The sequence below is a fragment of the Cynoglossus semilaevis genome, chromosome 1 (assembly GCF_000523025.1).
Source record: "Cynoglossus semilaevis isolate Cse_v1.0 chromosome 1, Cse_v1.0, whole genome shotgun sequence".
NCBI lineage: Eukaryota > Metazoa > Chordata > Actinopteri > Pleuronectiformes > Cynoglossidae > Cynoglossus > Cynoglossus semilaevis.
In genome coordinates, this window is record NC_024307.1 from 26,665,439 (window position 1) to 26,678,263 (window position 12,825).

A 12,825-nucleotide genomic window follows, 5' to 3' on the forward strand; every position below is an offset into this window, starting at 1 on the left:
TTAGAATTCATATTATGGCAAGAACCACAATCAGTTTAGCAAAGGGAAACGACAGTCCATCATTACTTCAAGAACCGAAGGTCAGGCAGTCCAGAACATTGCAAATCCTCTGAATGGGTCCCCAAGTGCAGTGGCAAAAACCATCGAGTGCTGCGACCAAACTGGCTTCTCCCAGGAAGGAAGAGCGAGAGTCATCTCTGCTGCTGAGAAGGAGCTGATCTGAGTCACCAGCCTCACAAATCACCAGTTCAATCAGCAGCCCAGATTAGACGCCACATAAATGGCACACAGAGTTCTAGTAGCAGAGACATCTGTACATCAACCGTTCAGAGCAGAACCAGTCAGACCACAGCTGCTGCTGGGAAAAACAACAAGCAGAAGAGATTTGTTTGGTCCAAGAAACAAGGAACAAGGAATGGACAATGACCGTGTCTTTGTGTGACACCCAAAAGATGGTCTCTACATGGTCCCTGCTGTGAAGCAGGGAGGAGGAGGAGGTGTGATGGTGGTGGGATGACATACCATCCCAGTCTGTATTTAGTCTGACAATCATTTATACTTTAACAGGACAATGACTCAAAAAAACACCTGTAGGAAGAGCCATGTGACCAAGAGTGCTGCGCCTTCACAGTCACCTGACCCTAACCCAGTCAGGTTGGTTTTAGATGAACTGGACTGGAGGTAAAAGGACCAACAAGTGCTCACACAGTCAGTCAGAAGCATATATAAATGTATATATGTCCGTATATATATATATGGTTCTGTGACTGACTGTCACATATAAAAGAAACATGGAGGAGACAGAAATCAACGGGTCTGACTGATAAACATGTTTTTCTGTTTCTTCCCTCTCCACCAACAGCACTAATGGCATTTTGAACAGATTCTCTTTTCACTCCATCACTCATCTGCTCTGACACAGACTTTCCATCAGCCCGACTCCACACTTGGACATAAAACGCACTTTAATTGGCTAACGCTTACGCCCCTGGATGTTCCCTCCTAATAAAACATAAAACTCACTGGCATTTGGACTTGGAAGGCTGTACCTTTGTTCCACCTGCTTCCATTTTCATTACTTCAATATGCAGTACATCAGGCAGTTTGAAGGAAAATGTACAGATGCCAGCTCTGTGAGATGTCACACACCAGAGTGCTGCTGATGCTGCTGCTGCTGCTGCTGCTGCTGCTGATGCTGCTGCAGGGAGTGCAATGATGTGCAATTTGCGTGACATGACCAGAAAGCAGAGCACATGCAATTAATAACAGAGATAACACTGACCACGCCCTGACCTCCTCCTGCTCCGACTCTGGTTGGTGCTAATGGCTGCAGATCTATATGTCTGAGTCACACTGTTCCATGATCAGTGTGTGTTTTTATTAGAGCTGAAGGAAAGGGTGAATCATAAAGGCCATGATCTAGTGTGTGTGTGTTTTCGTGGATCTCACTGGGCTGGACATGAGGACGTGCTGTACTGTGGACGGAGCCAGAGGTGCCACACAGTCAGGCTGTGGTGACAGAGAGCGGCTCCAACCACAGATGTGATGAGAAGACATTAGCTCTTTACACAATGTGACCAGTGTTAAGAATCCAACATGGTTCTATTTCAGAATATTTATTTATTTTTTTACTGTTGGTTGAAGTGTTTTAATCTTTCCCTTAAATTAACATGGAAAAAACCCCACACCACTGAGGTGGAACTGAAGGAGGAGAGTTCATTCAGAGGAGACACAAACATACAAACGCAGAGAATCACCAAGGAATCTTTTTTTTTAAAAAAAGGACAACCTAGTGGTTTCCAAAGTAGGGGGCGTGGCACTAGTGCAGGGGCGAGGTGGCCCCTGATTTGTAATTGCAGTTTAAAGTTCAGCAGCCGCGGCTGCAGATTAATTGCTCGTTTGAGAATGTTTTTTTCCTTAAAAAGGAAAAAGAAAGTGATAAATATTCAATTTCCTCTCTTTACAGGAGCGTAGTGGTTTAGTGGTTAAGGAAGCGGACTTGGGTCCGGAAGGACTCCTAGTGACAAAGTTTGAAGCAAGAACCGTGTCTTGAACCCACAGGACTGTGTGACTGTGTGTGGGGAGAGGAAAGTGAAGGGCAACACATTTAGCAGCGCGGTGAGTTCCTGTGAGACCAACATGAACATGTCAGTACAGTTAGGTACAGTGGATATGACAGGTCGTTATTTTAACATCATAAAACCATCTGCACTTTTAGTGGCGTTTCCTTCTTTAATTTAACAAGGGATGTCTTTGAGGACGGAATCATAAAGATGTAAAAATAAAGTACACGTCCTCTCATTAGTCTGACGTTTTTAACCCGGGCTGTGGCTGTTTATTGGTTCAATTACACATTAGGCACAAAACAAATGCTTAAAAAAGCATTTGACACAAAGGGACTTTATGGCTAACCAACCTGGGGGGCAGCCCCCCCCCCATACCCCCTCCCCCGTGGGTATCACAAGGGTGAACCCTTATTATACACTATTATTTTCCACAGTTGTTTTCAGGAACACCAATGTTCAAAATAAGTAAAAAAAAAGTGAAGTCAGGTCAGATGTGGATTTTAGGGTCAGTTTTAATTTGTTATGGAGAAAATTCACTAAAATAAATATCGTAGTGTGTCGGCTGTGTGACCAGGGTGTCGAACAAACATCACTACATCACTGTGTGTGTGTGTGTGTGTGTTTTGTGTCACTTTCCACTTCCTGTCATCGTCATTCTACATAAGAAAACCACAGCCGGGTCATGTGACCTGGTGACAGCTTCCACTTTCTGTCCTCACACACTGTAACCCTAACTCTCACGTTGGATGAATTTACTACTTTACTACTTGTTTCTAAGCAGAAGTCTCTGAGGAAACAGTACCAAGTAAAGTGTACAGGAACCAGAAAGAGGAAGAGGAAGAAAGCAGGCGGAGCAGTGATGGACACAACAGACGAGCCCTTCTGCAGACCAGTCAGCGTGAATGGCGGTGAGCGTGAATTCATTTTCCCTGTTGTTATTTAGAAGAGAACATAAACCAAGGATTTGGTTTAGTTCTGACAGAAAACTAATCTTAACTCCAGGTCAGTTAGTTAGGTCAGTTTAAAATCTAAACTAGAGACATAAAAAGATTAGCAGGTGTAGCACCTCTGAATCAAGCTGTGAATGTTGTAACATTCAGGATCTGGTGAAACCATTTTCTAAGATGTGGCATCTTGACATTTTGTGTTTTATCATTGCCTGTAGGGGGCGCTACAGCTATGAGGATGATTTGTTGTCAAATATATATGAACCCAGATGTCAGGGCATATTTTTGTTACATGGCTAAATGTCAAATTCAGTTCATTAACCTTTGATCACAAATGTTAGGGTAAAAAAAAGGATCCTGAGTGAATGAATTCAGACCAGTAAAGAGGAGGTGAAACAATATGTGAAAAAATATACATAAGAAGAAAATGTTGCACAGAGCTGCTGCAACTAGTGACCACACGGGCGGCCATCTTGAAAACTGATCATTATTCCATGGACGAGTATGAGTTTGAGTTTTCAGACCTAGACTGGTTTGTAAGAATAACGCTGCTGCTGCTGCTGTTGTTGTTGTTGTTAAGAAGCTCAGGTGCACAACTGTTTCCCATAATCCTTCTGTGTCCTGTGTCTTCCAGTGTATTCTGTGCGCTACACTGAGGAAGTTCTTCTCCCCGTCTTCAAAGACGAAAGTGTCAAGATCACCATGGCGTCACCGCAGCTGCCTCCTGCTACACCAAACAGCGCCCCCTGTGATCTGTCTGAGCTCAGACTGGTCCTCTTGGGGAGGAAAGGAGTTGGGAAGAGTGCTGTAGGCCACACCATCCTGGGAGAAGCGTCAGGGTTGGAGAGCTGGAGGCCCACGGAGGAGTGCGTGAAAAGACAAGGCAGTGTTGTGGGCAAATCGGTGACAGTAGTGGACACACCTGGGTGGGAGTGGTACTACCCACTCAACAGCACCCCCAACTGGGTGAGGAAGGAAACTGTGAGGAGTGTATCGCTGTGCCCTCCTGGACCACATGCGGTGCTCCTGGTAGTTCGAGCCTGCGCCTCAGTGACGGAGGCCTACATCAGGGAGATTGAGGAGCACCTACAGCCTCTGGGCAGAGGAGTGTGGGAGCACACCATGCTGCTGTTCACCAGAGGAGACGAACTGGGTCTGACCACCATGGAACAAAGAATCCTGACCAGTGGGCCGGCTCTTCAGAGACTTCTGCAGAAATGTGGGAGCAGGTACCATGTGGTGAACAACCACGACAGAGGAGACAGGACGCAGGTCCAGGAGCTGATCAGGAAGGTGGTGCGGATGGTGGAGGAGAAGAAAGGAGTCAGACACTTAGAGATGGACAGTACCCTGCTGGTGGGTTTGGAGGCAGACAAGGGGAGGAGAGCCAGGGAGAGGAGGAGGAAACAGAGGCAGATGGAGGCGCAGACCCAGAGAGGAACCATCAGAGACGCTCTCACCAGTCAGTTCTCCTATTTCTGTGTCAGAGTTTTATTAGATGATGATGCATAATTTTACTACGATTAACCCTAACTCTGTCTCAAGCACGTCCTCTTTTGTAGATAGGACTAAAGCCATCGACCCAGGTCTTTGACTCGGGACTTAGTTGAAAATTTGAGTCTTTAAGTGTTTCTTCCTCTTGTAGGAAGGAAGGAAGGAAAGTGAACTCCTTGTCAGTGTGACACAGCTCACCACTGCACACAACCAAATGTGACCTCTGTTTTTAACCCATCACCAAAGTGAACAGTGGCAGCTTTAAGAACCAGGGAGCAGTGAGTGGAGACGGAGCCATGACAGAGCACCTCAGTGGGAACTTGGCAGCTGGTGGACTAGAACCTGAAACCTTCTGGACCCAAGTCCACTTCCTGAACCACTAAGCCACTACTGCCCAGGTGGCAGTAATGTATCATAAAGGACTCAAAAATAGTATAAAGACCATTAGCAGAATTAGCTAGGCCTGGTTTATGGAGCACACTGACAATTATTTTAGGTTAATATTTTTGTCAAACTAGATGAAAAATGAACCAAGATGTTTCATCTAAACATACCTTTGTTTTCTGACAGGTGACGTTCCTCAGGGATTTGGGTTGGATGCTCATCAGTCCTTCTCCAAGTCTCCCAGACAACTCCACGAGATCCGGCTGGTGCTGCTGGGTGAACGGGAAACTGGAAAGAGCGCTGCGGGAAATACGATCCTTGGGAAAAACAGCTTCTTCACAGCAGGCGTCGTGACGGAGGAGTGCACCAGTCAACAGGCTGAGGTGACCAGGAGGTGTGTGACGGTGGTGGACACGCCCGGCTGGGAGGCAGGAGTGGCTGGAGCAACACCAGAGAGGGTGAAGAGGGAGATCGTCAGCAGTGTGGCCTTGTGTCCACCAGGACCCCATGCTCTCCTACTGACTCTGAGAGTGGACACTCTGGTGAGGGCAGCACATGTCAGGGAACACCTGGAGCTCCTGGGTGGAGGTGTCTGGAGGCACATCATCCTGCTGTTTACTCACGGTGACCAGCTCAGAGCGGGGGTGGACATCCAGCATCACATCCAGAATGGAGGCCGGGACCTGCAGTGGCTGCTGGAGAGATGCAGAGGCAGATATCATGTCATCAGCAGTGTGGGTGGAGCAGGAGATGGAGGGAGAGGAACGGTGACGGAGCTCCTGGAGAAAGTGGAGAAGGTGGCGGCGATGAACAGATGCGAGGCCTTCTCAAATCTGGTGCAGGAGGTGAGAGATCTGAGTCAACAAAGAAACCAACAGTTCAACCAGCGACTGAAGGAGATGGGAGACAAGGTGCTGCGTCAGCTTTCAACAGAAACGCAGAAACAACTGGAGGAAAAACAAAGAGAGATAAAAGAGATGGAACAAAAGTTTGTGTTTCAGATGGAGGACAAAACGCTGCAGCATCAGAGGGAGGTGGAAATCAATCATCAGAGTCACAGACAACTGGTAGAGGAGTTACAAAGTCGGCACATCCATGAAATTGAGCAACTGAAGGAGGAGCTGAGGAACATGAAGGAGCAGGAGATGAAGAGGCTCGGGTGGTTTTTAAACAGGAAGAAGAAGGTGAAATCCCCTGGGAAGGTTCACCTTCAGAGAGAAGAAGAGGAGGAGGAGGAAGAGGAGCGGAGGACAGGTGAGACAAAGGCTGACTTTGGTGAACTGGAGGAGAGAATGCGGTGGTTGGTGGAGGACAAAGAGAGAGAAATTCAAGATCTGAGTTTGGAAAACCAGAGAAACCTTGTGACATTAAACCAAAACAGAGAGGAAAGAGAGAAGCTGATGCTACAGTTGGAGCTGAGAGAGCGAGAGACAGAAGAACTGAAGGAGAGAATGGAGGAGCAGCAGGTGAAGCTGCTGGACCTGGAACGTACTGGTGTAGAAAAGGAACAAATGAGAAAGCAGATGGAGGAGGCTGTTAGAGGAGAAGCTGGGAGGTGGAAGAAGGAAGTAGAAAAACTGAGAGAGACTGTGGAAGTTTTAACAGCAGAGATGAATGAGACTAGTAGACGCTGTGATGCCGCTCTGAGCAGAAAAGAACAGGAACACGTCGGAGAGTTGAGAAGACTCCAGGAAGAAGTTCAGTTGGAAACAACAGAAGGCCTAAAACTGCAGCACCAGGAGGAGATGGTCAGAAAAATCAGTGAGCTGGAGAAACTGATGGAGAAAACACAGGTTCAACAGCAGAGGGAAACTGTGCAGAAACTGAAGGAAAAGGAAAAAGAACTGGACAGAGTCAAGAAGAAGCATGAAAATGAAACAAGTCGTCTAAAAGACCTGCTTGTCAAAGAGACCGAAAAACATTTGGAAGCAGCAGAGCGTCAAAAACGGTTCGAGCACCAAATGAAAGAGAAAACGCTCCAGAGTAAAAAAGAGAAGGAAATGATTCTTTCAAACCACAACAGAGAGAAAGAAAAGGAAATAGAGCTGTTAAAAAGGCAACACCGTGGAGAAATGTTGGGAAAATTAAAGGAAATGGGAAAAGTGCAGAGAGAAAATGAGGAATGTGTAAAAAATCTGCACCAAGACTACAAGAAACAAATAAAGGAAATGCAGGAACTAAACCAAAGTGAAGTGGAAGAGAAGGTGACGCTTTTAAAAGAATTGAAGAAACAGCTGCATAAAAGAGAAGCTGAAATGACCGCCTTAGAGGAAAAGTTTTTGGACCAATTAGAGGAAAACATGTTAGAAAGTGAAATAGAGAGAGAAATAATTCAGCAAAATCACCAGAAACAAGTGGAACAAAAGCTGAAGGAGAAAGAGAAGGAACTGGATGAGTTAAAAGCAGGGCACTGTGAAGAAATGAAGGAAAGAGAGGAGGAAATAGAGAAACTGCACACAGTCATAGAAGGAAAGGAGGCAGAGAAGAAGGAGGCTGTGGAAAAACTAAAAGACTTGGAGGAAGAATGGAGAAGGGAAGCAGAGGAGCAGAGAGCCTGGTTTTCAACAGAAACGCAGAAACAACTGGAGGAAAAACAAAGAGAGATAAAAGAGATGGAACAAAAGTTTGTGTTTCAGATGGAGGACAAAACGCTGCAGCATCAGAGGGAGGTGGAAATCAATCATCAGAGTCACAGACAACTGGTAGAGGAGTTACAAAGTCGGCACATCCATGAAATTGAGCAACTGAAGGAGGAGCTGAGGAACATGAAGGAGCAGGAGATGAAGAGGCTCGGGTGGTTATTAAACAGGAAGAAGAAGGTGAAATCCACTGGGAAGGTTGACCTTCAAAGAGAAGAAGAGGAGGAGGAGGAGGAAGAGGAGCGGAGGACAGGTGAGACAAAGGCTGACTTTGGTGAACTGGAGGAGAGAATGCGGTGGTTGGTGGAGGACAAAGAGAGAGAAATTCAAGATCTGAGTTTGGAAAACCAGAGAAACCTTGTGACATTAAACCAAAACAGAGAGGAAAGAGAGAAGCTGATGCTACAGTTGGAGCTGAGAGAGCGAGAGACAGAAGAACTGAAGGAGAGAATGGAGGAGCAGCAGGTGAAGCTGCTGGACCTGGAACGTACTGGTGTAGAAAAGGAACAAATGAGAAAGCAGATGGAGGAGGCTGTTAGAGGAGAAGCTGGGAGGTGGAAGAAGGAAGTAGAAAAACTGAGAGAGACTGTGGAAGTTTTAACAGCAGAGATGAATGAGACTAGTAGACGCTGTGATGCCGCTCTGAGCAGAAAAGAACAGGAACACGTCGGAGAGTTGAGAAGACTCCAGGAAGAAGTTCAGTTGGAAACAACAGAAGGCCTAAAACTGCAGCACCAGGAGGAGATGGTCAGAAAAATCAGTGAGCTGGAGAAACTGATGGAGAAAACACAGGTTCAACAGCAGAGGGAAACTGTGCAGAAACTGAAGGAAAAGGAAAAAGAACTGGACAGAGTCAAGAAGAAGCATGAAAATGAAACAAGTCGTGAGCAAAATCACCAGAAACAACTGGAACAAAAGCTGAAGGTGAAAGAGAAAGAACTGGAGGAGTTAAAAGCAGGACACTGTGAAGAAATAGAGAAACTGCACACAGTCATAGAAGGAAAGGAGGCAGAGAAGAAGGAGGCTGTGGAAAAACTAAAAGACTTGGAGGAAGAATGGAGAAGGGAAGCAGAGGAGCAGAGAGCCTGGTTTTCAACAGAAACGCAGAAACAACTGGAGGAAAAACAAAGAGAGATAAAAGAGATGGAACAAAAGTTTGTGTTTCAGATGGAGGACAAAACGCTGCAGCATCAGAGGGAGGTGGAAATCAATCATCAGAGTCACAGACAACTGGTAGAGGAGTTACAAAGTCGGCACGTCCATGAAATTGAGCAACTGAAGCAGGAAAGTGAGGCGGCGAAGAGGGGTTACAGGAGAGAGATGGAGGAGAAAGAGGGAGAGGCAAAGGAGGTGAAAACGAATCTGATCAGCAGAGCTGAACGACAAATGAAGCAAGAGAAGGTGGATCAGTATGAGCAGGAGGTGAAGAAGAGAGATCAGGATGTCCAGAGAAAGGAGGAGCAGGTGGAGAGCTTGCTCAGAGTTCTTGAAGGCAAACAACAAGAGCTGAGCTTCCACGGTGAAGACCTCCAAAAGAAGGTGAAAGGTCTGAAGGAGCACAGCCAAGAGCTGAGGGACAGAGAGCACCACCTGATCAACGAGGAGCAAGAGCTGCTCAAATGGAAGTCAGAGCTGCAAGCGCGAGATGATCACATCAACTCCACCACGCAGCAGCTGGACGAAATGGGCCGGGACTTGACTCTGCTCAGAGAGGAGCTCCGCAAGAAGGAGGCCAACATGAAGATGTTCATGGAGAAGCTGAACAAATGGCAGCAGAGCCTCGAAGCTCGAGAATCAGCATTTCAGAAAAAGGAGGAAAACGGTTTAGAAAGTGTTGAGTGTGATTCCAGCAACAACAGGAGGGTGGAAGGCAGAGGTCAGATACAAATGTACCAGGAGGTGAGTGAGAGAAGGGAGGAAGGAAGAGGAACGGAGTCAGATAAAGGGGAACAGATTAAGGAAAGGGAGGATCTGAGGAGGAAAATAGGAGAGTCAGCTACAAGCAGCCTCAAATGTCAGTTTGAAACACTAAAGGAGACAGAGGTGATGGAGGAAAGGGAAGAGAGGAGGAAGGTCCAGAGGGTCAACCAGGATTTATTGTTGTTTTCTCAGGGTCAGGGTCACACAGGGTCAGACAGCACAGACTCACCAGGGTCATATCTTAGGGTGATGGTGTTGGGAGAGACCTGGTCACCGCGGAGTCCAGCTGGAGTCTCCGTTCTGGGTGGAGAAGATGTGAGATCCAAAGAGAATGGCTCTACCTTCAGGTGTTGGAGAGGTCAAATAGGTGGGAGGAACCTCGCCATCGCAGAGCCCCTCGGTCTGAGGTGGAGGGACGGTCCAGACGTGGTCTGTGGTCTGCAGAAGAAGAGTCTTGTGGACAGCAGGTCCTGGTGTCACCCTGGACCTCACATCGTTCTCCTCCTCATACCTGCCTTCCTAACCTGCACTCAGAAGTACAGGAGAGCTCTTGAGGAGCAACTAGCTTTGATAGGAGAAGACACTTGGCAGCGCACCCTGGTGGTGTTCACCTGGGGAGAAACTTTAGGTGTGAGTGCAGAGCAGCACATCCTGAGGAACGGAGAACTGATGACGCTGGTGGAGAAGTGTGAAGGCAGGTTCCATGTTCTGTCCAACAAGAAGAAAACAACAGAGTGTGAAGAACTGTTGGAAAAGATGGAGGCTTTGACCCGCAGGGGGCAGTGTGTTTGAAAGACTGAACATTTGTTGAGAGAACTTTTTTTTAATTACATATTTGATATCAAAATAATTTTACATTTATAAAACAACTTGTTTTAATGTATATGTTATATTTAATGCATATTTTATGACAATAAATACATATTTTTGTTGAAAGTTTAAGTGAATTGAATTAAGTGGAAAATAAATGCAAAAATAGTGTAACTGAAATTTAATGTCAATGTTGAATTATGAATAAATGCAACATTACATGTTAAGAATTATACAGTGATTGAGCCAATAGATTAAAACTAAACAAAGTTATTACTAAATCATTAATATAGTTAAAAAATTATATAAATAAATATATTTAAAAATTAAATTATAGAAATTAAATAATAATATAAACAAGCCGGTAGGTTTTTACATACAACACTGACAAGAGTAAATCCATCCACCAGATGGAGCCCTTGCGTTGTAACCGACGCCACTTACTGAATGATGAGTGTTGAAAGCCTCTGATGCCAGCGAGTTGATGGTGAGTGGAGTGAAGCTGGTCAAATTTCTTTTCACGTTTTTTTTTTTACACTTTTCCTCCCATAAATGTCGACGTTTTACCTTTAAAAAAAAGAGAGGAGAAGAATGAAAATAGCGCCATCACACAAAAGGCCGTTGCTCCGTCTTGACTGGAGGCATTTCTGGAGAAAACCAGACCATCTTCGCAATTATAACGGCAGGGAGCCTGCAGCTGAATGAGAGGCCTCCTGCTTTGACAAGTAAATGATGACTCTTGATGAGAGGAGAACGCCTTTCTCTCCGAATGCACTTTTTCTGACAGGCGGGATTCATACAACAACCTCCATCATGGTGGAGACGAGCCAGATGCTGCATCCAAAAGCACCCGTGTTTACGTCTCTGTGTGTGTGTGTGTGTGTAATCACGGGGCTAATAATTATGGAGTTCGAGTGCTGCTGTGTGTCTAACATGGCAGCGATGTTTTTATTTAATCTGTCCATCCATTCATTTATTCATTCCTTCATTCATTCCTTCAATGCTGGGCTGCGTTCAGGGCCCAGATGAGAGGGTGGTGTCGAGATGGCAGCCCTGCGTCTTTGATCAGCTCTGCAGGGTGGAGGCTGTTTTCACAGCGTCTGCTCAGAAATGAGGAGAAAACATGTTGTCAAACGGCTGCTGATGCTGTCGGCGGTAATTTTCATACACTTTAGTGAAAATGTTTTAAACATGAACAGGTTCCCAGCACCAGCTCTGCCTTTATATTTAGACGGCGTGGCTGTGGCTGTGTCTGACATTTTATATTTCACATCTCATTTATGATAATTTGGCACAAGTCGAGGTGGCACAGTTCACTGACTCCTGGAACTGTTCTAGGTTGTCTCTGGAACTGTTGATGACGTTAATGCAGAGACATGTTGTAGAGTAGCGCAGAAGTAAAATATACTGTACACAAGTATAGAAGTATACTTATGGATAAGAAGTATATTAAATATGACCAGAAATAATGTAGTAATACTGATCTCCGACTAATCAATCATTTATAAGGTCCCTTGAACTGGTGTGTGTGTGGAGGGGGGGTCATACATATATACAGGCATATATGCATATATGTAAATATATTTTAAAAGTATATATATATAGACATACACATATACAATATATGTAAATATATGTATATGCATACACACATATATATTGTATATATTATTTATAAATATATCTTTAAGAAATTCCAGCTGTAATCTCAAACGATTAGTGTTCTGAATTTCCACACATTCAGACAACAGAACTGAAAGTATAGGTCCATTCTTTATCTTTTTTGGTTTTATATATATATATATATTCCCTGACCTCTGTCAAACACAATCATAATCCAAGGGTTTCAAAGTCAGAGGTTGGAAGAGGAATTTAAAAAGCAGAAAACTAATAAATGTTTCATCACAAAAGGCGTGAAAACACACTTTTATTTTCCTTCAAGGACAGCGAGGAGCGATCACCCTCCTCTGCAGGTACCGAGGTGAGTCCTCGCTCCCTGTGAGCACTGTTTGGCTGAAACCACTCTCCCACAAGTCACTTTAGATTTTTGTTAGCATTAGTCCAGATTAGGGACTGACTGTAAACCTCATTTCTCTTTATTTGGAGCCTTTTAAGACCCTTTTTTAAGACACCACAATAGAGAAGGAACAGCCGAGTCAATCATGTCCACAGATGTTGAAACCAAATGAACCGCTGCTGCTGTGCTGCGTTAAAACACATGTTAATGGTGGGGCTGATTTGAAGGTCTGTTCACTCTCTCATTTGAATAATGGTTCAAACAACAATGTTTTTTTTTCTGTCTTCTTTTCTCTACTTGACCCAGACAAGCGAATAAATGTGGTTCTGCTTTAACACGTCCATTAATATTCAAGTGGCTCTAATAGTCCTGCTGTAGTTCACGCACATCATCATTAGCAGGTTAGTCTGCGCCAACAATCGGACTCTGACTGTGACGCAGGGTGTTGACAGGAAAAAGCCCAGAACTGTTGGACTGGGACCTGGACACCAAGTCTACAGGACTGGGAGACTGCAGGACTCTGTTAATGTCACAAACAAGTCCAAACA

At 45.1% G+C, this 12,825-nt stretch overlaps 1 protein-coding gene across 3 annotated transcripts; it reads left to right on the top strand.

Moving 5' to 3' along the window:
- Nucleotides 1-22: 22 nt before the first annotated feature.
- Nucleotides 23-10,475, top strand: LOC103388679 (trichohyalin). 3 transcript variants are annotated; one of them, XM_025057781.1, is made up of 5 exons: nt 23-2,974; nt 3,648-4,475; nt 5,078-5,815; nt 6,005-7,617; nt 8,788-10,475. In XM_025057781.1, the coding sequence occupies exons 1-5, from the start codon at nt 2,926-2,928 to the stop codon at nt 10,240-10,242; spliced, it is 4,683 nt and encodes a 1,560-aa protein (XP_024913549.1). In that variant the 5' UTR covers nt 23-2,925; the 3' UTR covers nt 10,243-10,475. The 3 variants fall into 3 exon arrangements, with proteins under 3 accessions (XP_024913549.1, XP_024913542.1, XP_024913540.1); XM_025057774.1 differs by having other exon boundaries at nt 6,005-7,332; nt 8,503-10,475; XM_025057772.1 differs by having other exon boundaries at nt 26-2,974; nt 6,005-10,464.
- Nucleotides 10,476-12,825: the final 2,350 nt, after the last annotated feature.

Coding starts and splice junctions, on each gene's coding strand:
- LOC103388679 (XM_025057772.1), top strand. CDS start 2,926: ATGGACACAACAGACGAGCCCTTCTGCAGACCAGTCAGCGTGAATGGC. Junction 2,975..3,647: donor ACCAGTCAGCGTGAATGGCG/GTGAGCGTGAAT, acceptor TGTGTCTTCCAG/TGTATTCTGTGCGCTACACT. Junction 5,816..6,004: donor AGACAAGGTGCTGCGTCAGC/TTTCAACAGAAA, acceptor TTGAGCAACTGA/AGGAGGAGCTGAGGAACATG.